This window comes from Echeneis naucrates, chromosome 16, assembly GCF_900963305.1.
Source record: "Echeneis naucrates chromosome 16, fEcheNa1.1, whole genome shotgun sequence".
Taxonomy (NCBI): Eukaryota; Metazoa; Chordata; class Actinopteri; order Carangiformes; family Echeneidae; genus Echeneis; species Echeneis naucrates.
The window spans coordinates 14,429,708-14,450,811 of record NC_042526.1 but is presented as its reverse complement, the minus strand read 5'-3'; the positions used below and the strand labels follow the sequence as shown (position 1 = coordinate 14,450,811).

General features: G+C 41.3%; 1 protein-coding gene across 1 annotated transcript; it reads left to right on the top strand.

Moving 5' to 3' along the window:
- The first annotated feature begins 1,662 nt into the window (after positions 1-1,662).
- On the top strand, positions 1,663-19,882 carry myrf (myelin regulatory factor). The gene is made up of 27 exons (XM_029523408.1): positions 1,663-1,708; positions 9,794-9,884; positions 10,022-10,291; positions 10,821-10,882; positions 11,474-11,696; positions 11,817-11,917; positions 12,090-12,204; positions 13,025-13,220; positions 13,320-13,396; positions 13,934-14,044; positions 14,151-14,256; positions 15,175-15,375; positions 15,641-15,749; positions 15,970-16,079; positions 16,164-16,324; positions 16,443-16,515; positions 16,612-16,694; positions 16,797-16,865; positions 16,974-17,057; positions 17,293-17,360; positions 17,837-17,911; positions 17,991-18,218; positions 18,347-18,440; positions 18,677-18,739; positions 19,125-19,230; positions 19,357-19,431; positions 19,543-19,882. The coding sequence occupies exons 1-27, from the start codon at positions 1,663-1,665 to the stop codon at positions 19,621-19,623; spliced, it is 3,078 nt and encodes a 1,025-aa protein (XP_029379268.1). The 3' UTR covers positions 19,624-19,882.
- The last annotated feature ends 1,222 nt before the right edge of the window (positions 19,883-21,104 follow it).

The following is a 21,104-nucleotide window of genomic DNA, read 5'->3' as shown; positions in this document are numbered from 1 at the left end:
AACAATCTGCATAGTGTGGCTAAAAGAACGGAGGCGTTGTTTGGGTTGAATGGAGGAAAAGCTGAAGGGTGGAGGGGTGGAAAGAGAGATGCTCCAGCTGTGGGGGAACAAGACAACACAACAGCATCTCACATGTGGGTGAGAGGGATGGAGGGGGGTGGGCGTCCAGGCTGTGGGGGCTGCACACAGTGGCATTGTTATAAGGGGGGGTGGGATGCAGCTGATAAGGTTGAGAGAAATGGATCATTCCCTCAAATCCTCCCCTTGGGAAGCCTTGACACAGAACACTCCTGTTCTGGAGGAATTCATTCAGGAGTCCAACATTAGTTTTCTACATCACAACTTTTGTTATAGTCCAAGATTTCACACACATTAAAGTAGATGAGAGGAGACAGGACATATTTATTTTTTGGATCATTCATAATGTGTTGATAAATTAACTATTAACAGCTGCCTCATTCTACATGTAAACTGTATGCTGTTTCATGATCACTCCAAAATAAGAAACCTAATTTTATGCTCTGCTGGTTTTATAATCAGTCCAACATCCAGTTTCCACGGAAAAGAAATCAGTGTATTGTGTGAAAAACTAAGAGAAAATAGGCAAGAAACCTTAAAGGAAGATGCCGGGGAGAGCTGCTTGGATGGAAAAAAATCTATTTATTTAAACCCAAATATCATATTTTATAAAAGGCTTGCACATCTAGTTTCCAGATATAAAACTATCTAGGTGAGTTATCTCCTTGAGTTTCCTTTTTGTCTGCAAAGTGTCAACAACAATTGTATTTTATTTATTTATTTATTGATTGATTGATTGATTGGGATTTGGGATCGATTGGGACAAAACTACGTTTAAAATTTCACCACAAAAACAGCCGATTATCTCAGAATCAGTTTGTAATACAGTCTTTAAAGGTTAAGAAAAAGAAGGCAAGAATCCCACCGAGTTAGCCGTGAACTGTGTGTGTGTGTGTGTGTGTGTGTGTGTGTGTGTGTGTGTGTGTGTGTGTGTGTGTGTGTGTGTGTGTGTGTGTGTGACACATCCCTCACCTGCCTCCGCTCCTCTCCTCCGACTCTCAGCTCACATCCTGTCTGAGAGGGAGCGGAGCAGCAGGGCCAGCCGGAGCGCACCTTTTATTTCAGCTTCATTTATTTTATCTTGTTTTATTTTTTGTTTGTTCGTTTGTTTGTTTGTTTGGTTGGTTGATTGGTTGGTTGTTTTGTTGTTGTTGTTTTTTTGTTTGTTTGTTTATTTTATTTATTTATTTTTTTTTTTTGACCGATCCCTCGCTGATGAACCTTTTTGAGAGGGGAAGCCGAAGCTGATAATTATGAAGCGACGTGAGTGCGCGCCTGAGGGGACCCCGCTCGTGCTGTTACACGGATTTCTGTTGGCACCTTGATGAAACACTCGTTTTGAAGTTACAGCCTGAACCAGAAGAAGTTTGGCCACAAGGGACCCGAATCCAGCGCCAGGCTGCCGATCAGGAGAAGAGGCTTGTTTCTTCGCTTCTGGTAGACACATGTAAAGAAAATCAAGAAAAAGTCAGCGCGTCTCTCATCTGGATTCCGTCATGTATATGTGAGAGTTCCCCCAATCCGAATTGATTTGGTTCGGACGAGGGGAGACTTTCATGGATTTTTTATGTGGGACCCGCTAGGATGGACGTAGTAGATGAAACAGAAGCGTTACAGAGATTTTTTGAAGGTAAGAATTATCTTTAGTACAGCACATGCAGGTATATATATATATATAACTGTGTGTGTGTGTGTGTGTGAAAGAGTGAGAGAGGTCAGTATTACCTCACTGTTCAGAACATGTTTAGCAGTTTATGGAGACAGTGGTTTAAGTCCTGGGTGTGTAGAAGCTTTGACTGCTGCATGAACATGGCAGGTGGTTAACATCACTGCAATCACACAATATCTGCAGTGATCTTAAAGGTCTGCTGGCTTTAAAGTGAAAATTAGCTCAACGCTCATGTGCAGCCTGTTTTCTGCTTCAAGCTTCCCCTTGGATGTTCATCTTTTAAGAAATCTAAAAATGCAAGTCGCAGGAGGATTACAGGAGGGTGCAGGGAGCTTAAGTGCTAGTGATGGGTAACAGATCAAGTTAAACGGGGAATCCTAAAAAAAAAAAAAAAGAGAGAGAGAGATGGAGGAGGGTGGGGTTGAGAGGTGGAATGGTGTAGGAATTTAAGTCAAGATAAATGGTGTGTTTTGCAAGGGAACTGTGGCACAATGTGCGTGTGCATGTGTGTGTTACAGACAATGCAATGCGATTTCCCAAGAAGCAGATAACTAAAGATGTGGTATTTGATACGTTCTACAAATCATTGATGTTGACTTTCTCTACATTTGGAAAAAGGCTATTCACCTAATTTACTATTTTTATTTATATATATATATATATATATATTTATTTTATTTTTTTTTTTTTTTTTGTGCATCTAATCTTTGTGTCTTATAAACCTGATGGCCAGGATTGAACTGAGTTAAGTTAATGAAGTCTAAATCTGGCAGGATATATATATATATGGACGATCCCAAGAACCTTACTGCGTAATGTTCCTGCAATATATAAACGTATCACAAACAAGACAATTACATCTTGTCACGGTTGTTAGTTGTGCTCTGTGATTTATAGTTTCCCACTTTCCACGTCTGATTCATTAAAGAACTTAAAGTCAAGTGTACCAGGAGGAGTCAAGTGCAAATGAAAAATGACTGAGGTTCATGTATAAGTTATCTGCAGAGAGACTTTAAACATTATTATACTATACACAAAATGTTGACTCAGATATACACACCAATCCAATTCCTGTCGGAGGTTCTTTGCCATTCTGACAAGAATTTAGTGTGTTTACATTCTTGCATTGGGAGTAGGAGAGATGTTCTTACTCTGGGTCTAGCTTTTATTTCAGCCACTCTTGCTTACACTAAAACGCCAACTTGTCCAAGAGAATTATACAGTAGGTGCTGCCTTGGATGCTGATTTTCTCTTTAAAGCTTCTTTAAAGTTACCTTCATCAAATCAAACTCTTTGTTATACATTTCTGAGATCATGGATTCAAGCCTTCATGCCATCAGGTCTGAATCTAAACTGATGACAGTAAGTAAAATCATTAAGTCTTCAATTTGGAATTTTAGATAATTCGTCAAAGTGTCCACGTTTATCTTTACCTGAAAGAACACACTGATTGACGCACACATGCTCGCACACACACACACACGCACACACACACACACAAATACACATGTGCACTCAGACAAAGATAGCACCATGATGTATTTTGACAATGGTAAACTGTGTTTTAATGGGATTAGTGAAATATGTATACACTCAAACTAATGCACAGTGTACATTCTTGGCATAGCCCTGGTGACTGTTAAAACACAATGAGGTGAGACTGGCGTTTCTCCTCGGGCATTTGGCTTTCTCCAGGCTCTCTCTCTCTGACTCCATTAGAGTGACAGTGAGCAGACGGGGTGAGGAGGTGAGATAGTGCAGACTCACTGGCCTGTTGAGAGAAACGCAGCTAAACCACCAACCCCCTCAAAACTTGACCTTCTCCTCTCTGACTCTCTTAGACAACAAACAGTTGTCTCACACCGCCAGAGCCGAGCAAGCACACACAAAGGACAATCACGTTTACTGCTGCTATATTGTGTTATTCCACGTAACGGCCCATCCTTAGACAACCAAAGACTTAATGTAACTGTAGCACGAATCTCAGCATGTCACCAATAATTAGAAAATTTGTGTGGAAGAGAAATCACTCAAACACTTAAAATAAATATAAATCAGTAGATTTTACAAGAGTATTTATCTACAGTGATGCCAATGGTGTCATGATGTTATACTCAGGGCCCAACCTGACAGTTAATCAGCTGATTAACCTCTCAATGAATAGCTCGTTACATAGTCTGAATGAAGTCAAAGTGATGCCATAACTTTTCCTGTTTTGTGACAAAACATACAGTCACATAAAACAAAGCAAAAAAACAAAACTTAACTTCTGAGAATGGAATCAATGTTTCACAATTTTGAAACCAAAAAGTTGCAGATCAATTTTCTTGCAAATTAATAATTGATTGATTCATTCTGCTGAAGTCAGAAGCTAACCAACAAACTAACATGCTGATATTTAGCGGGCCTATCGTGTCCATGTCCACCATCTATGTTTAGTATCTATGCATGCTACCATAACCAAACTTATCATAAAAAAATAGTACAGCTGAATACAGTAATAGTGGTGAATGCTTTGGAAGGTTTGTGTTTTCACTGAAAACTACAAAGTAAAACTGCACACCCTTGTCGAGATGGCAGGGACCAACAAAGTAACCGGCATTCACTGAGTACTTAATGTAAAATGGGTGCTAATCCTGTAAGTAGACGATGAGTTGAATTTCATGGAATACATAAAAACGTTGACCTCATGATGTTGCTAGTAGACGAATCTTCAAAGTCAGTAGGGCTCATCTTCTGCACACCATGAATGTCTGTGTGAAATGACCTGCCAGTGTGTCTGAAAGTGTGTCTGAAAGCCACGCTCTGAGATGAACAGCTATAGGATGTTGTCGTTAAACCTGCCTGAAATAAAACTGAAATAAAGCATATTCCCCAGCTACTAAACATCTAGAGATGGATTAATCGCATTCTCACTCAACATTTGCCTTTGAAAGCCAAACAACTCCTCACCTGTGACACTAAATCAAAACTCTTATTAAGTCTCACTGTGCTCCACATCACTTGTGAATCTTGGCATGTCCCTCTGATTTATGGGCTTAACAAATCAAATCGGCCAGTGCAGTCAGTGGAATGTATTGTTTCTGAGCAGCCAGGCTTACAGTGGCTTATGGTGCTTTTGAGTGGGTTTTAGTTTTTCATTGTCGTGCATCACTCCCATCAGTACTGAGTGAGAAATCTTCAGCCAGTGAATGCTGTTCATGGATGAACTCAACCCTGTAGGAATGCTCAAGGATGCTATGAGATGTTTGGCTTGCATATCTGAGAATCCGTAATCAGCAGTAATTCAGGAGCAGAATTTCCTAAAAGCAAAATATCAGTCTCTTGTTCTCAAGTAACTCTTAGCTCTGAGCATTATCAGGTCGTCATCTTCACATCCTGTTTCAATTTTTCCTCCATGTATTCCTTAGCCTCTCCTTCCTCCATACCTTTCTCTTCTACTTCTGGCGTCTTCTCTCCTACCACAGGCCCCTCAAACTCAACCTGACATTTGCGGTGTTGCATTTTTTTTCCAGCCTCCCTCCATGTCCCAGTCCCAGCCTTGTCACTCCTGTAATCTCCTGAGCCAGGTCCACCGGTGCGACCAGTGCTTGTGTGCGACAAGGGCTGTGTGTGGTAGCCTGGTACAGCCCTTTCTCATGACTGGGGAAATAATCCTCATTATAACACTCTGCGAGCATTTCTTTCTCTCTCTCTCTCTCTCTCTCTCTCTTTCTCACACACACACACACACACACACACTATGCTTATGCACATAGGCATGCACAGATGGATAGACTTGTTACCCTGATCTGCGCCTCTCAGATCTGAAAAAGAAAGTCCTCCAGCCCGAATAGGGAAACATGTGAAAAATAGAGAGGAATTGTTCTTCTCATCTTCTGTTTCAGGTGCTTTCATCTCAAGGACGTCAACATGCTTTGGCTACGTGCAGGTACACTGCCGCTCTGTCCGCTCTGCTCCTCTTTTGATGTGATTTATTAGTCCATCGTGTCATAGCAATGCTCTTCACCCTTACATCAGTAACCCTGTCCTGTAAACAAATGGAGAAGGTCTACAACTCTCAGGCTGCGTCTGGCCTCTTTTAACACTTTCCTCTGTAGACTTGGCATGTTTCCTTTCGTAGTCTCCTCGTATTTCTGTGTTAAAGATAGTCACACGATACAATTCTTGTGTTTCTAGTCTGGTGAGCAGTTTCTACAGCAGCTGTGATATTTGCTTTTGTACTTTGGTTACATTAACAGCAGTAAGATACACCTGGCTAGTTTTGCTTGATTTTTTTTCAGGGGCCTAAGCTTTAAAGGGAAAAATTGAGAGATGGTGTGGCTGTTTAAAATCAGAATCAGAAATTCAGGTTTACATGTTATAATAACACATTGTATGACTCGAAAAAAAAAGATGAGTTTTATTTATTTATTTGTTTTTGTTGCAAAGCCTTTGTAAATTATTTGTATAGGATGGGATTTGACGTTTAATAGCTGTGTCCACTGCCTGTGCTGTGTTTTTATATGTGCGTTGTGGTAACTGTGTGGCCAAGTTAATTCTGCTTTGTTTGATAATCAGATGGACTTTGTTCCTCCTTAGTCAGATAGTATAAGTGTTTAATTATTAACACACACATGTGAGGGCTATACAAACTTCAATTAGAGGAAGAAATCTGTGAAAAATTTTGATTAAGTCTTAAAAAAAAATGTAGAAATTCAGGTTTAATGTTCATTCAGCATAGTTGTGAACACCACGACCTTATACGCAACTATTTTGAAAAACATGCAATGAAAAGCTGTTTGCTGTTTGTAGCCTTTGACAGAACGATATAAGTCAAACCATGTTTAATGGCCACTCGCACACTAAGCCCTCTGTTTGTGTTGATGTGTTTAGATTATTACTGCCCTGACAACTCAAGCATTGAAATGGTGGCATAACACACACACACACACACACACACAGACAAACAAGCGCACACATAGACATGCACGCAAATGCTTACACACATGCACGCACACGCTCCCCTCTCAGCCCTAATCTCTCAAAAGGCCAGTCTGTATCGAAGTTGACTGACAATCATTTCACTGTTTCTTGTTGGACACAGCTGGATAGAGAAAAACATAGAGGACAGGGAAATTTACACATCCAGTTCACAGCAAGTTAAACTCAACTGAGTCACCAATTTAGTGGTTACAGTTAGTTTATTTATTCTTTCTATTCTTTATCTACAGAGGGACAGCACACAATGAATAAAATTTCAACCATTACAGATGTGGCATGTGGCAGCATGGCGGCATAGTGGTTAGCGCTGTTGCCCCACAACAAGAAGGTTGTGGGTTTGGTTCTGGGGCCCAGCGCTTTCTATCCAGAGTTTGCATGTTTTCCTCAAGGTACTCCGGTTTCCTCTCACCATCCAAGGACATCATGTTTAGGTTAATTGGTGACTCTAAATTGTCCATAGGTGTGAGAGGTTGTTGGTCTCTGTCTGTCTCTGTGTGGTGGCCCTGTGCCGGACTGGCTAACTGTCCAGGGTGTCTCCCGCCCTCACCCAGTGTGAGCTGGAATTGGCTCCAGCACCCAGATAAGTGGTTGAAGACGAGTGAGGGAGTGAGATGTGACATGGCAACGCTCTGGTTTGCAGTTTAAGGGTTGTAAAAAGTTCCAGAAACGAATGTGTCCCGTCTCATTAAAGATGTCCATCAGCAAACCTACAGGACACTTGCAATGTGGCAGCCATACTTGTGTCGTATGTGGTCTTGTGACAATTTCAATGTTGGGGACTTGCTCAGATTTAGATTCGGGGCCATTGAAATCCTTATGTAGTTTGCCATCTTTGATTTAGTTTTACTTAACATTTGCTGTTTCTGTGCAGTGATGTGTGAAACTGTTAACTTTCTACTTTCTTTCAGTCAACTTTTACAGTAATTATGTTGGTTGTCGAGGTTGGTTATATAACTTAAGATCCAGTTCAATAACCAAATCAGCCACTGTGGTGCAGACTGATGGAAATGAGAAATGAGAGGCATTTATTTCCAGCAGTGCTTCTATCAAATAATTTTATCTGAGTAGTCTAAAATAATAATAATAATAATAATAATAATAATAAAAAGCTCTGGCTAAGCCAGGTGCCGGACATATTTTTATTAAGAGCTGGTCAGATGATTTTATTTCCAACAATTTTTTTAATGAAACCCAGATCTACTGTTTCCACATTCTTATCTCATGGTCCTGAGAAAAAACTGTATTCCAAAATAATAATAATAATCCTACAACGATGGGCCTTGGTAGTAGTTTTTCTTTCTCAAGCTAGGTCTTAAACTTCAGCCACTTTTAACTTGAACTTGACTGTGCTCCCACAGTGAGCTCTTGGACACAAAGCTGGCCTTCACGACAGGCCTGATTCATACAGAATACGCTCTGACATTTTCCTCACAGATTCCTCTCTCTATTATTCCATCCTTGGACATCAAGCTGGTTATCTGTCTTTCTTGACTTCACTCTCTTCGGCCTCCATCTATGTACCCTCCCCTCACCTACCATCTCTGTATTTTAACCTTATCAGGCCCGCCAGTTTAAATTTACTGCCTTTTTGGGTGGGGTGCACATCTGGATCTAATTTGAGGGGAACCATCCTGCTTTTCTCCCCTTGCATAGGCATGTATTAAAAGACATTAACCATCTGTTTTTGTCTGGTGAAGCAAGTCACTCAGTGTGAACTTTCCTCGTAGCATGTGTTAATGCGAGGGTTTATAGTGTTAAGCATTACATTTTGGGTTGTTTGGATGGTATTTCGGGTTTTTGTGGGTTTGTTGATTGATGCGCGATGTGTGGTTTGTCCCGCTTTGTCAACTCTGGCCTGTGGTGAGATCAAGCACATTATTCACAAGATGGTATAATCCGTTAAATAAATTGTGGTGAATAATGTGTGTAGGCGGTTAAGAAAGGATCTGTGACAATAGTAAGAAAAAGATTACATTTCGTCTGAGTTTCTGACTAAAGTTGACTCATTAAAGAGTAGTAGACAAAAATGGGGAAAAGAGAATTGTTTCTAATGCTAACACAGAAATTCTTTGCATTCCCAACTGAGTAGCTGCTTAATCTATCTGAGAAAAAGTGTGTGTGTGCGTGTGTGTGTGTGTGTGTGTGTGTGTGTGTGTTTATAAGTGTATGAGTGAGAGTCCAGGGTATGCCTGCCCACACACTTTATATCAGGCCCACACCCTCTGCTTCACACCCTCCATCCTGCCCCATTTCTGCCCCCACTCACTCCATTTCCTCCATCTTTGGGACAACCATTGACAACCTGAAACAAATTTCCCCATGAATCATTCTGTGAGCAATAGAAAAGTTCAGTTTATTCTAAGTGATGTATTCTTTTCTAAATATATACAGAAACAAGTGCTTGTTGTACATGTCGGTGTTTAACGACTAAGTGGGGTCATGTGTTTGGGATTTATGAGGCTTTGGTAATGGTAAGTAAGGGGATGATTAGGAAATTATAAAATTAACATATTGGTACCACCATACAAATTTCAAATCATCCCAATCGAAATGAAAAGCAGCAGCCCTTTACTTTATCCCCACTGTAATAAAAGAATTACAGTGAGAAAAGAAAAAAGGGAGAGCAAAATCTGGTGATTATGGCGTTACTTTACATGAACTGTTATTTTTTCCTGATGTGGAAAAGGAGAGTGAAATGGAAGTAGTGACCGAAGACCTGAGTGATTCCACTTCATCTATGTAAACTGCTAGAGGCACTGAATCAAATGTAATCTGTTATATTGACAACTAACATCACTAGACTGTTGACCACCCTTGAAATCTCAACCATTTCCGATCAGTTAGTCACAGCAGACATTCATCATGTTTTAAGCAAAAGATGATTGCATTTTGTGAATAATAATACAAAAATGATTTTGTATAATATCATCAGATTGGTCTTTTAGGGAGTTGTAGCAGTGGACGCTTGTTGTGTCAGTGTGTGGAGTTGCTGAAAGGTTCCCGTTGCTAATTCCCAGATGCTCTCCATCTCCCTCTCTGTTTCCAACCCTCCCTTCACTACAGGTCATGATATTACCAGTTCTCTGGAGCCAGCCAACATCGACACCAGTATCCTGGAAGAGTACATCAGCAAGGAGGACGATAGCACTGACATGTCAGTGGGGACTCCGCAGCCCAGCAACGTCAAAACAACACGCACCAACTGAATCAGATCATGTTGTTACAAAGGAATTTGTTTTTTTCTGATAAGGGTAATCCCTCTTTTTTTCTGCCTCTTCTTCTCTCTTGCAGCTGTTTCTCGGAGGTCCACAGCACCCCAGGACCAAATTACTCATCTCCCCAGGCAGGAGTGTCCTCCTCAGGGGGGTTGGTGTGTGGTGTGAGCCCCCCTATTCCCCTTCGCCAAGGAGCCCCTCCACCTGGGCCCCCTAACTGTCAGAACGCCTACCCTCCAGGTCCTTCCCTGGGCCTCCGACACAATTACCCCTGCCTGGGGCAACAGCAGCAGCAGCAGCAACAGGCTCACATCAAACCAGAGCACCGGGGCCATTACGCTCCAGGGTGAGCACGATTCCACAGAGGTAGAAGGATGGTGTGTGTGTGGGGGGGGGGGGGAGAGGTGAAGAGGGAGAGAATATCAAATGAGCTGATACTTAGAATTTTCTTAGGAAAAATTCCCACTCACATTTCAAAATGAAAACATGCAGAAGTTACAGCATATGACGCAGTGTTTTTTTTTTTAAGCGCACAACGAAACCAGATACACACCCTGCTGCAGGTCCATTATGCAATCAATACTCGATTCTTGATTAAGCTTCATTTGTACAAATAAAGCATTAGCTGGTCAAGAGGGGGAGGGAGACTGATAACAGGCAGAGAGAGAGTCAAATTACAACCTGCAAAAAAAAAAAAAAAAAAAAAAAGTCCTGACGTACACAAGCCTATGATAAGAACTAAAGAAAATAAGAAGAATATAGAAGTTTTCCAACTGGAAGCATGGTACTGTTTTACCATTTCTAATATTTTGAAAGCATGAAAATATTATATTAGTGAATATAACATGTACTGCTTTCTGTTATGTGGTTTATAGGACACTACCTGAGTCCCCACCGGACTCCAGCTCAGAGCCGTACTCTCCACAGCAGGTGAATGGTAAGTAATTTTTTGCTTCCGTGTGGACAATGTAAGAAACAAAACGGTCTCCCGATGTGTAGACTGCACTTACTCAGTCAGATGTTAGCAAAGTATTCAAAGATCGGTCACAGCGACTTCCTCCTTTTAGCCAATATCTGTTACTCATCACTTCTTTGTTTTTATACAGGTGAGGAGAAATTGAAGTCTTGTGCAAACAAGTCAATGCCTGAGGTCACAAAAAACTGCTTACATCTGCCATTTATTAATCTGCAGTTTGTCTAGAAAGTTTGCGTTTTCATGTACAATATGCAAGTTGAACAGCAATATTCAAAGTAATTGTTACTGTACTTACTTACCATTCATGCACCTGTGTTAGTCTTGCCTATATATAAAAAGGTGTGGAATAGTGTTATCTGATTGGCATCCTTCCAGTCTGAACACTGTTTCAGACTGGAAAGTACCTTTAGCCAAGGTTGGAGGAAAGCGGAGCAGGATGGTGAGATGAAATCTAAAGCAGAGATAGATGCTGAGGAGGCTTCAGGTTACTCTTTGTGCAAACAGCCTGTATGATTGAATAAAGAATAAGCTCCATCTCTGCTTTTCATTTAGATCCGCACATGATCAGGACCATGACACCAGAGAACATGTGTCATATGACCCCAACGCCACCCCTTCCACCACATGGGCACTATCCCAGCATGCATCGGGACATGTACCTAAAGCCCGAGCCTGTGATATCGCAGTACCCCATTGCCCTGGCCACGAGCGGAAGTGGAGACATGCAGCAGACACAGATGCTTCATCAGCTCCTGCAGCATCCTCAGGGGCAAGAGTGAGTCATGAAGATATACGGTGGGGAGGGAAGAAGGGAGGGGGGTTGGAACTCAGGGTATGACAAGAAGGGAGAAATGATGTGCACAGCTTTTGACCTAGATTCCATTTCCTCACACAGTGGCATCCCTGTTCACCAGGCCAAGAAGAGGAAGCACTCAGACTCTCCAAACAGCACGCTCAATTCCCAAATCCTCACAGGTATCATCAAACAAGAACCAGGTAGGCAGGCATCTTTCTTCTCTTCCTCATCTCCTCTACCTCATCCTCACCTGCTCTTACCCTCGACCCTTTCACTCTGACTCAGATAAAGATACTTGTAGAGCAGTTCTGGACATTCTGAGCTGTCTTTGGTCCTATTTTAATTGCTGCCATTTCAAACTCTTTGTCGCAGGTTTAATGCAGGATGCAGACAACGCATACTTGGACCCAAACTATCAGTGCATTAAGTGGCAACCTCACCAGCAGAACAAGTGGACACCACTGTATGATGCGAACTGCAAAGAGCTGTGGGTGGGATTTATTTTGGCACACCTGTGCTTTTTGAGGTCTTTATTTTGGAACGAAGCGAGCCACATACTTTCTTCAGAGTCAAAAACGAAAGCAGTTATAATTGTTTAAATGGATAATTTAGCAAATTGTACAGGGGGAGTGGCAAAGGACTAGAAGGGTTACAGAGTTCTACAAATTCTTCAGAAGTGAGCTGTGCGGGGGAGTGAACCAGCACAGGGTTTCATGAGGAGGGGGTAAAGGGATAAATTAATGTGCACCTACTTGTGCTTTTGCAATGCCAAATTTGAAAGAAGTATAGATAGGGAGGAAGGTTACAATGAACTCACAAGACCTTGCAGATGTGTTATCACAACCACCTGGTTGCCCATCACAACTTTGAGCACACCACACCTATGCAAAAGAGGCAGAGGGTTTTCGTGAATTTCTCTCAGGAGCAGTCTTCTGTGTAGTAAAATAATGTCACCTAAATGGAGGCCCAGGGGCTCCTCAGAGGTAACAAGTGTTTCCAGGAGTCCCAAACAATGATGCACGGCTCCTTAAATCATAATCATCATACTTAAAAGTGTCCATTGCAACAGAAAAATAGAAAAATCAAAGGATTTGCTACGTCTCCTGTCCGTTTTTACATTTACCCCAGAAGCATCTGTGTGTGTTTGGCCCTGAAAACATGCAGAAGCCGTTGCAACGGGGTCAAAGAGTCTCCCCCTAGTGAAAGACGATGCCACATTGCACTGAACTTATGAGAAACGTGAGTTCATATAAGTTTTGTATTCACATCACTCATGTATTTTGGTCTCTCTCTCTCTCTGTTTTTAGTCCAATGCCAACATACCGGGTGGATGCTGACAAGGGTTTCAACTTCTCCTTGGCTGATGATGCTTTTGTTTGCCAGAAGAAGAACCATTTCCAGGTCACAGTGTACATAGGCATGCTGGGAGACCCCAAGTACATCAAGACAAATGACGGTCTGCAGCCCATCGACTGCTTCTATCTCAAACTCAACGGAGTAAAGGTGACTGAAGGGAATATACACACATCACCAATGTGACAGATGATTGCAAAATCTGTCTATTTAGTATATTTCTTTCTTTCTTCATTCTTACATTCCAAGGTGGAGGCCATGAACCAGTCCATCAGTGTGGAGCAGTCACAGTCTGACCGAAGCAAGAGACCCTTCAAACCAGTGCTGTGAGTCTGAATACTTAACTTAATCATAAAACAACTCGCATTATGAAGCCAACTAAAACAAATTTGACTTGACGCAACTGATCTTCCCCTTTTATATTAGCCATAAAAAGGGCCTCCCATCATCATAAGGACAAACCCGTAGGCCTCATTTTGTGCAGTAATTTATCCAGAGATATATCTGGCGCTGATATGAGGTATCAGTGCGACATAATAAAAAGGGTGTCTCCCATGTTTCCATGGTGAGCTCCAGCTGAAGTTACAGGTGGTGGAACTTTCACACCACTGTGTGTAACTTCAATAGAGACTGAAGAACATTTTAACACAAAGTTTGGGTTATGGATTTGGTCTCACATCACTGACACATAAACAAATTAATGAATGGTATAAACAGAGGGAAGAACAGCAGGCAGGTGAAAACTAGGATACGTTTCTGTTGTTGTTTTAAGACAGAATTAAAATATCCTTTTGTTGAAACAGCTACAATAGTTTAAGATAGAGGATTTATCTTTTCTTTTTTTTTTTTTGGTTTTATTTCAGTGTCACCTTGCCACCAGAACAGGTCACAAAAGTCACAGTGGGACGGCTCCACTTCAGCGAGACTACAGCCAACAACATGAGGAAGAAGGGCAAACCAAATCCTGACCAGAGGTGACACACACCATCACATGGTTATCGTCATCGTCAACATCTTAGCAACTACGGTCCAGTGAAAGCGAGCAGTCACATTTCTCATGGTGTGTTTTTGTTATTGCAGGTATTTCATGCTGGTGGTGGCGCTGCATGCTCAGTCCCACAGTCAGAGCTACACTGTGGCTGCTCACGTGTCTGAGAGGATCATCGTCAGGGTAACGTCTGGCCATGTCTGTCTGCCTCCTTCAACAATTATATCCCTTGTGAATGTGACACCTTTCTTTTGGTCTAATGTAACAACTGCCACTTTAAAATCTGATCTGTGTAGATCTCCACACTTTATCCATTTACTGCCTTGTCATTACTTTTACAGCTGTTGCTGTGATCCCCCACATACTTACAAATTGCTAATTAACCGTTTCGGGAGTTCAGTCCATGAAAGTTCTGTTGTCCTTGTTCGGTAAACATCATGTGTCCTATGCAGTGGGGTTTTTAATAATTTATTTATCTTAAGAACTAGGAGGAAAAAAATAAATCTCAACATATAAAGAAAGTTTTGCTGCTTTCCCTCAGTTCATGTAGAAATTTGAACTCCACAGATTTTGAGATGCATGGTTTTCACTGGACAGCGATGGTCGACTCTTATATGAGCCTTTAAGCATCAGAGGAGCAGTTTGAAAGCTATACACTCCTCTTCCTGTTTCTGACTAAATGTGCTTTAAGGAAATCCCAGCTTAATCAATATCTTTGCTCATTCAGTGAAGTTAAACACTGGCTAAGCTACATGCTAAAATGTGAATCTTTCTATGGCTTCACTTTGTGTTAAAGGAGTAGTTCCACATTTTGGGAAACGCACTTATTTGCTTCCTTTCCTCATTTCTATCTGGTTAGTTAGTTAGCCTATCATAGCATAAAAGAACAACAAAAAAGCAAGCAAAACAGAAAAAATGTCAATCTGCTCATCGGATAAATAAATAAATCTGATTTGATTTGATCTATATCTCATCAAGAAGGCAAATAAGCAAATTGTACCAAAATTTCAGACTACTCCTTCACCGTTACAGTTATTTTCATCTTTTTAGCAAATCTGTAGAAATATCTGAACCACAGTTTGTCTGTGCACCCTTTTCTTTCTCTCTCTGTTACAGGCATCTAACCCAGGCCAGTTTGAAAGTGACAATGAGGTGCTGTGGCAGCGTGGCCAACTTCCAGACTCGGTGTACCATCATGGAAGAGTCGGCATCAACACTGATCGGCCCGACGAAGCCCTTGTCGTCCACGGCAACGTGAAAATCATGGGCTCTCTGGTGCACCCGTCTGACATAAGGGCCAAAGAAAATGTCCAAGAGGTCAGGATGACACTCAGTGTGTATGTATATGGGTGTATGCTTGTGTGTGTTTCCAAACTGTCAGTGCGTCACTGTGTGCTTTGTGCTTGTCATCATGCATCACGTCATACATAGGCCCATGCTCAGCACAGTCCTCCACACTGAGCAGTTTCACTTTGAATTTTGTCTTTTCATTGTAATTGATTTGAACATTTTCATCTGCATCATGAGCATTGTGTTTTCATACCATCTGCATGGGTGTCTTTGTCACTCTGCCTGTGTGTAGGTCGACACAACAGACAATTTGAAACGGATTTCTCAGATGAGGCTCGTCCATTATCAGTATAAGCCTGAGTTTGCTGCCACCGTGGGCATAGAGAACACTGCAGAGACTGGTAACAACTTCATGAATAACCTATGCTCAAATTTAAATGTTTAGCTCCATCATCTCATTTCTCTGTACACTGTTTATCATATTATCACCTCAATGCGTCGAAAATGGATCTGTTCTTTCCTCTTGGTGCAGAATTATGCACACACATGTCCTGTGCCTGTGAATCTTGTCAGGCCTTTCCTGCCCTTTTTAACTTCAACACTTCTTATATCCTGTTGTAGGAGTTATTGCTCAGGAGGTTCAGCAAATCCTGCCTGAAGCAGTGAAGGAGGGCGGTGATGTTGTCTGCGCCAATGGAGAAACCATTCCCAACCTGTTAGTTGTGAACAAGGTAACCATTACACACACACACACACACACACACACACACGGATACAGCACAAACTCCCATTACACACTCTAATGGCTCTCACAGGAACGTATCTTCATGGAGAATGTGGGGGCAGTGAAGGAGCTATGTAAGCTGACAGATAATCTGGAGACTCGTATAGACGAACTGGAGCGCTGGAGTCGGAAACTGGCCAAACTGCGTCGTCTCGACAGCATGAAGAGCACTGTGAGTGGAGGCACTGTCAGGTGAGAGCCGTGAGCAATCGACAGCAATTTGAAGATCGCACTTTACATGTCAACAGAGAGCATCTTGTATGAGCAGAAAAAAAGCCATGTGTTTCTTTTGCCACTCTTGTCCGTGTAGCCAATCAGGGAGCTATTTCAGCAGGACAGGAAGTGGCCCGCTCAAGAAGAAGATAGTCAAACCGGGGAGTAAGGTTGGTGGTGATAATTAGTGTATGTAAAATAGTGTAATTAGTGAAAAGCGGCATCGCAGCTGTTTGCGGTTTGTAATGTGCTTTTTTAAATTTCAGAACTCGACTCCAGATCAAGGCTGCATCAGTCAAAGGTTCATGCAGGGAACCATCCTGGCACTGGTCGTAGTCATGGCCTTCAGGTGAGACTGAAGGGGAATGTGTTCGAAAAGGTACTGGTTGGATGGACAGGGCTATCTGTGATGACGCAATAATCTGCTGTATTTCTATGTGTCTTCCTACAGCGTGATTTCCATGTCTGTCCTGTACGTGCTGACTCTTCACCACAGAGGAGACGTCGCAGAGAAAGATGCGTAAGTGCTTTGGATGAAATCACACAGTTGTGCTTTGATCAATTATCCACTTCTTTCTTCTTTAATATCTCCCAGAATGATGATGATGTCTGTCCCTGATTTCTGTAGCTATGTTCCTTCCTGTGTACTCTACATCTCTTGGATGCCCATCTTCACTGCCACTGTAACTTTCTGTCCACCTGTCTGTCCATGGTAGGCTCTCAGCACCTGTCTTTCCTGCAACTCTTAATTTTCTGATCTACTCTTTGGCCCTTATCTTTGATTGTTTAGTTGGGTGTTGGGTGCTTGGTTTGTCCTGTCTGAAAGGAGATCAAGGTCATGAGTCATGTGTCTTAACACCCTAATACGAATGACCTTTTAAATGCATCATTACTTTTATCTGAAGCTTGGCCTCCACCTACTGCACTGACTCATTTGATTTTCGCAGGTCCAGAGCCGCGCTGGGCTCTTCACGCAAGAGTACATACACGCCACTATCCACTACCCCTGCATCCGGTGAGTGACCTGTAGGATCAAAACCATCTTTAATCTGGTTTGGAAAAGTACATTTAAAGGCGCTTTAAAGTTTTGCTGTCGTTATGTATTCTTGTATTCTGTTAGCATTAACATCTATTTGCTAGAGGAAAAACTGTGAGTTCAGCATTAAACTTCATTCCTTTTCTTTGCTATGAGCTGTCTCCAGCTGTCCAAAGCAACACCGCTGATCGCACAATTTCCCCCAGAAAGTTAGCACACTAACCAGTCAGCCCCGGCCCGTCTCACACTTTCATTTCAGCAAATGACTGTAGCCTCCAGTCTGGCCTGATCTGTTCAGGGCTAATTCAAACCTGTAAAGCTCCTCTCAAGCGACAGCTGTCCGCTCCCTGCAAGAAACCACACTTTGAAACTCTGCTCATTCAGAATTTATGAGCGAATACATATATTCTACTTAGACGTGATCCTTTTCTCTCATTCTCTCGTGGATGTTGTAGCTTGCTGTTCAACCACAGCTATAAACAACCAATCAACTACAGTCTTGACACTGAGTAACAACCAATCCACAACAGGTGAGTCAACAAACATGAGATGCGTTTCAGTACAGTATTTATTTGTCTTGAGAATTGGTAAATTCTCCTCCTTCTCTAGATGTAGGCAGCCTGGTTCCCACACCAGGCACTGTGAATAAGAAGGGCAAGTCCAGACAGTTGGAGAAAGATGGCCATGGTAGAAACCGGCTGAGTCACACCTTAGCACCCTTATACTTTGCTAAATCCAAAAAGCCGGCACCTACAGACCTGGAAGAAGGGGGAACTGCTAACCGTCTCCCTGGGGGTCAGCAATTACCACGAAGACAACGCAGCTTACACTCAAAGGGTAACTCTTTCTTCACACACATAATGTGCTCTATCCAAACACAATAAAGTCATTTGTTTGAAAGCAGCATATAAAACTTGTACAGAGGGATGTTACTGTTACCAATGCAGCTTTTCTCACTTGTGCAGGAGGAAGGTCAGCTCCCTCTCTGATTAGGCTGCATATTGTGGAGACGAACCAAGAGATCGCAGCGCAAAGTTGCGCAACACCGAAGAGCTGCAGGTAAATATATTTTTACTGATGCCGAACAGATTAGTGACAACGTGAAGTCAAATTAAAATGTCTTTGCATGATGTTATCAGACTCGTCACGCCAAGAATTTGTATCTATTGTGTCCGATTACTCTTTCTTTTACTTTAATTTGCCACTTTGTATCATTTGAACACCTTGAGTCCAAAATCCAGATTTGACTTTAGGTAACTGTAGGCTGATACTACTTCTCTCTGTGTTGACTTTAGTTACACAGTATCACTCCATGGAAAAAGAAATTCCTCCCTCTCACAAATCACTTTGTACATGACGTGAGTATATAAACAGCACACTATCATCACAACTGCACACACGCAACACTGACGTTTTGTTTTGACAGTGAAAATTCAATTCCTAACAGTTTTAGAAAAATAGCTATGTCGTTTGGGTTCATTCTATCAGGGAGTGCGCTCACTCTGTTCATGCTCATAATAAATATGAGAATAACCTTTTCAATCAGAAATTGCTCTTAGCATTCGGCTCTAAGCTGTTCTGTCAAGGAAATCCTTTTAGAAATCGTAAACTCAACACAATTTACAACTAATATTTGACCTCAAATTAATTCATAATTATGTAATTTCAGTTTTTTATGAGATGAGTAGAAATTTGCAATGAGACAATGTACCAGTAAATTTATGCCTTGCCAACTCATCGTAGATCCACAAACAACGTGTGGGTACGACAATGTGGAGTCACGAGGGGACGTTTATGCTCAAACCACACAGAAGCAGAGCTCTACGGTGGTCATAGTACGTCAACAAAGGTATATATCATACACTTGCTCATTAGCTATCACTTAATTAAAACACATTTCCTCATTTTGTCCTTATGTGTCACACCAGAATGTGTAACTAGTATTTTTACTTATTTTATGTGACTTTTCTCTAAGGGGACTCGCCACCTGTGGTCTGTGTCTGTGCTGTCTTTCCAGGACATCACCTATCACTTCCGCGTCTCCCCGTCTGTGAGTAAAGTTATGAATGTGCCACATGTGGACATAACTGTTTATTACGTTAATTGGTTTGAGTACAGACACCGTTGCTGACTGCTATCTCTATGTGCCTTTCATTGACAGAGTGAAGTGAGTTGTGCCACCGAAGGAGAGTTCTCGTCATACTCTGACTACCATTTTCTCATTCAAAGCAACTGTGTGTGAGGAAAAAGATGAGGTGCCCCAAGTGCCTTTAAATACTCACTTCTGGTTCCATTTATACACTGTTGTGATGGGAAAGGTTTTTTTTTTCCTCACTCTTGTACATTGTTTTTAAAGAGATTTAATACAGAACAAACTATATCCTCTCTGTAATCCCTCCATATGTATATGCATTAAGACATCTCTTTTTTCTGGAGTCTCAAACACTGTTGAAGTTTCTTTTTTTTCTCCTGTCACTGAAAATGTTTTAGATCGTTGTAATTAATGACTGTTGTGTCTGTTAACTGCTATTGTGAAAGTAACATCCATGAGTTGATTGCTGATCACCATGTCTTCCATACTTCAAATAAGCCATTATTACTTTTTTTTTTTTTTTTGGGGGGGGGCAGAATTCATGTTTCTAATTCATGTTCAGGCTTAAATACTGTAGAAGATTTCTTTTGTTTAGTTTTGTAAAACTATGAGTCTGTATTTACGCTGAAATCAGTCCCAACTGAAAACAAAAACGCTTTTCAATAGTTTTATACACTGGAGAGAAGATCCTTGGCCTTTTCTGAAGGCCTCAGTGAATGGTTGCGACTCACATTGAAAATATACCTCAGTAGTGTACACTGGCAAATTCTGGGTCTCGACAGTGGAGCTTTGTCTTATAGACTGCAGCAGCCAGCCAGACTGTCTGCTGTCTCCTCATTCAGCATCTGACTGAACACTGTACTGACAGGAAAATACTGTGCAGTATTTTTATCTCAATTGTGACATTGAATTAAAACTCTAATTGTTCTATGAAAATGTTTATGCAAATGCATTAAACTCAAAATGAATCATCGTGGCCACTCCTTAAACACAAGCATCCATTTCAACAGATTAATATGGATATCATAGATAAGATAAGACTGGATAAGTAAGCAATTCACTGGAAATGGCCGTGTAGAAACACGATTTATAATGTGCATGACAAAAGTCAGACACTGACAATATTTCAAGGAGCACTGGAATAGTTTACACTGTATTTTCCTAACTGGACAGAATGGTGGTAAGGTAATAAATGGCATTTATTGTTTCAGGTGATGCCCAATCATTTCCCCAAAACGTTGCATCTCATCTAACAGGTATCATAAACTCAAGTGAATTTATTCACGCACACTGCACAGACAAAATTAGATATGACAACCTTAAACACTTTCTTTGGATGTTTTTTTTTTATATTTTTCCTTTGCTTATACTATTAACATACAGTGATAAGTCTTTTGATATAACTGAATTGTACGATATTTTCCCTCCTGTAATTATTTCTTGTTTTAAAAGCACTCTTCATTTACTTACACCATCAAACTTTGGTTGGTTTTGTCAAAATTGTTGTTAAACATGTACATTACATATTTGTATGTATTCAGAAAAAAAAAAAAAACACGCAACACACACACACACACACACACACACACACACACACTAAATTGTGTGTCTCAAATGTAAAATGTAGGAAG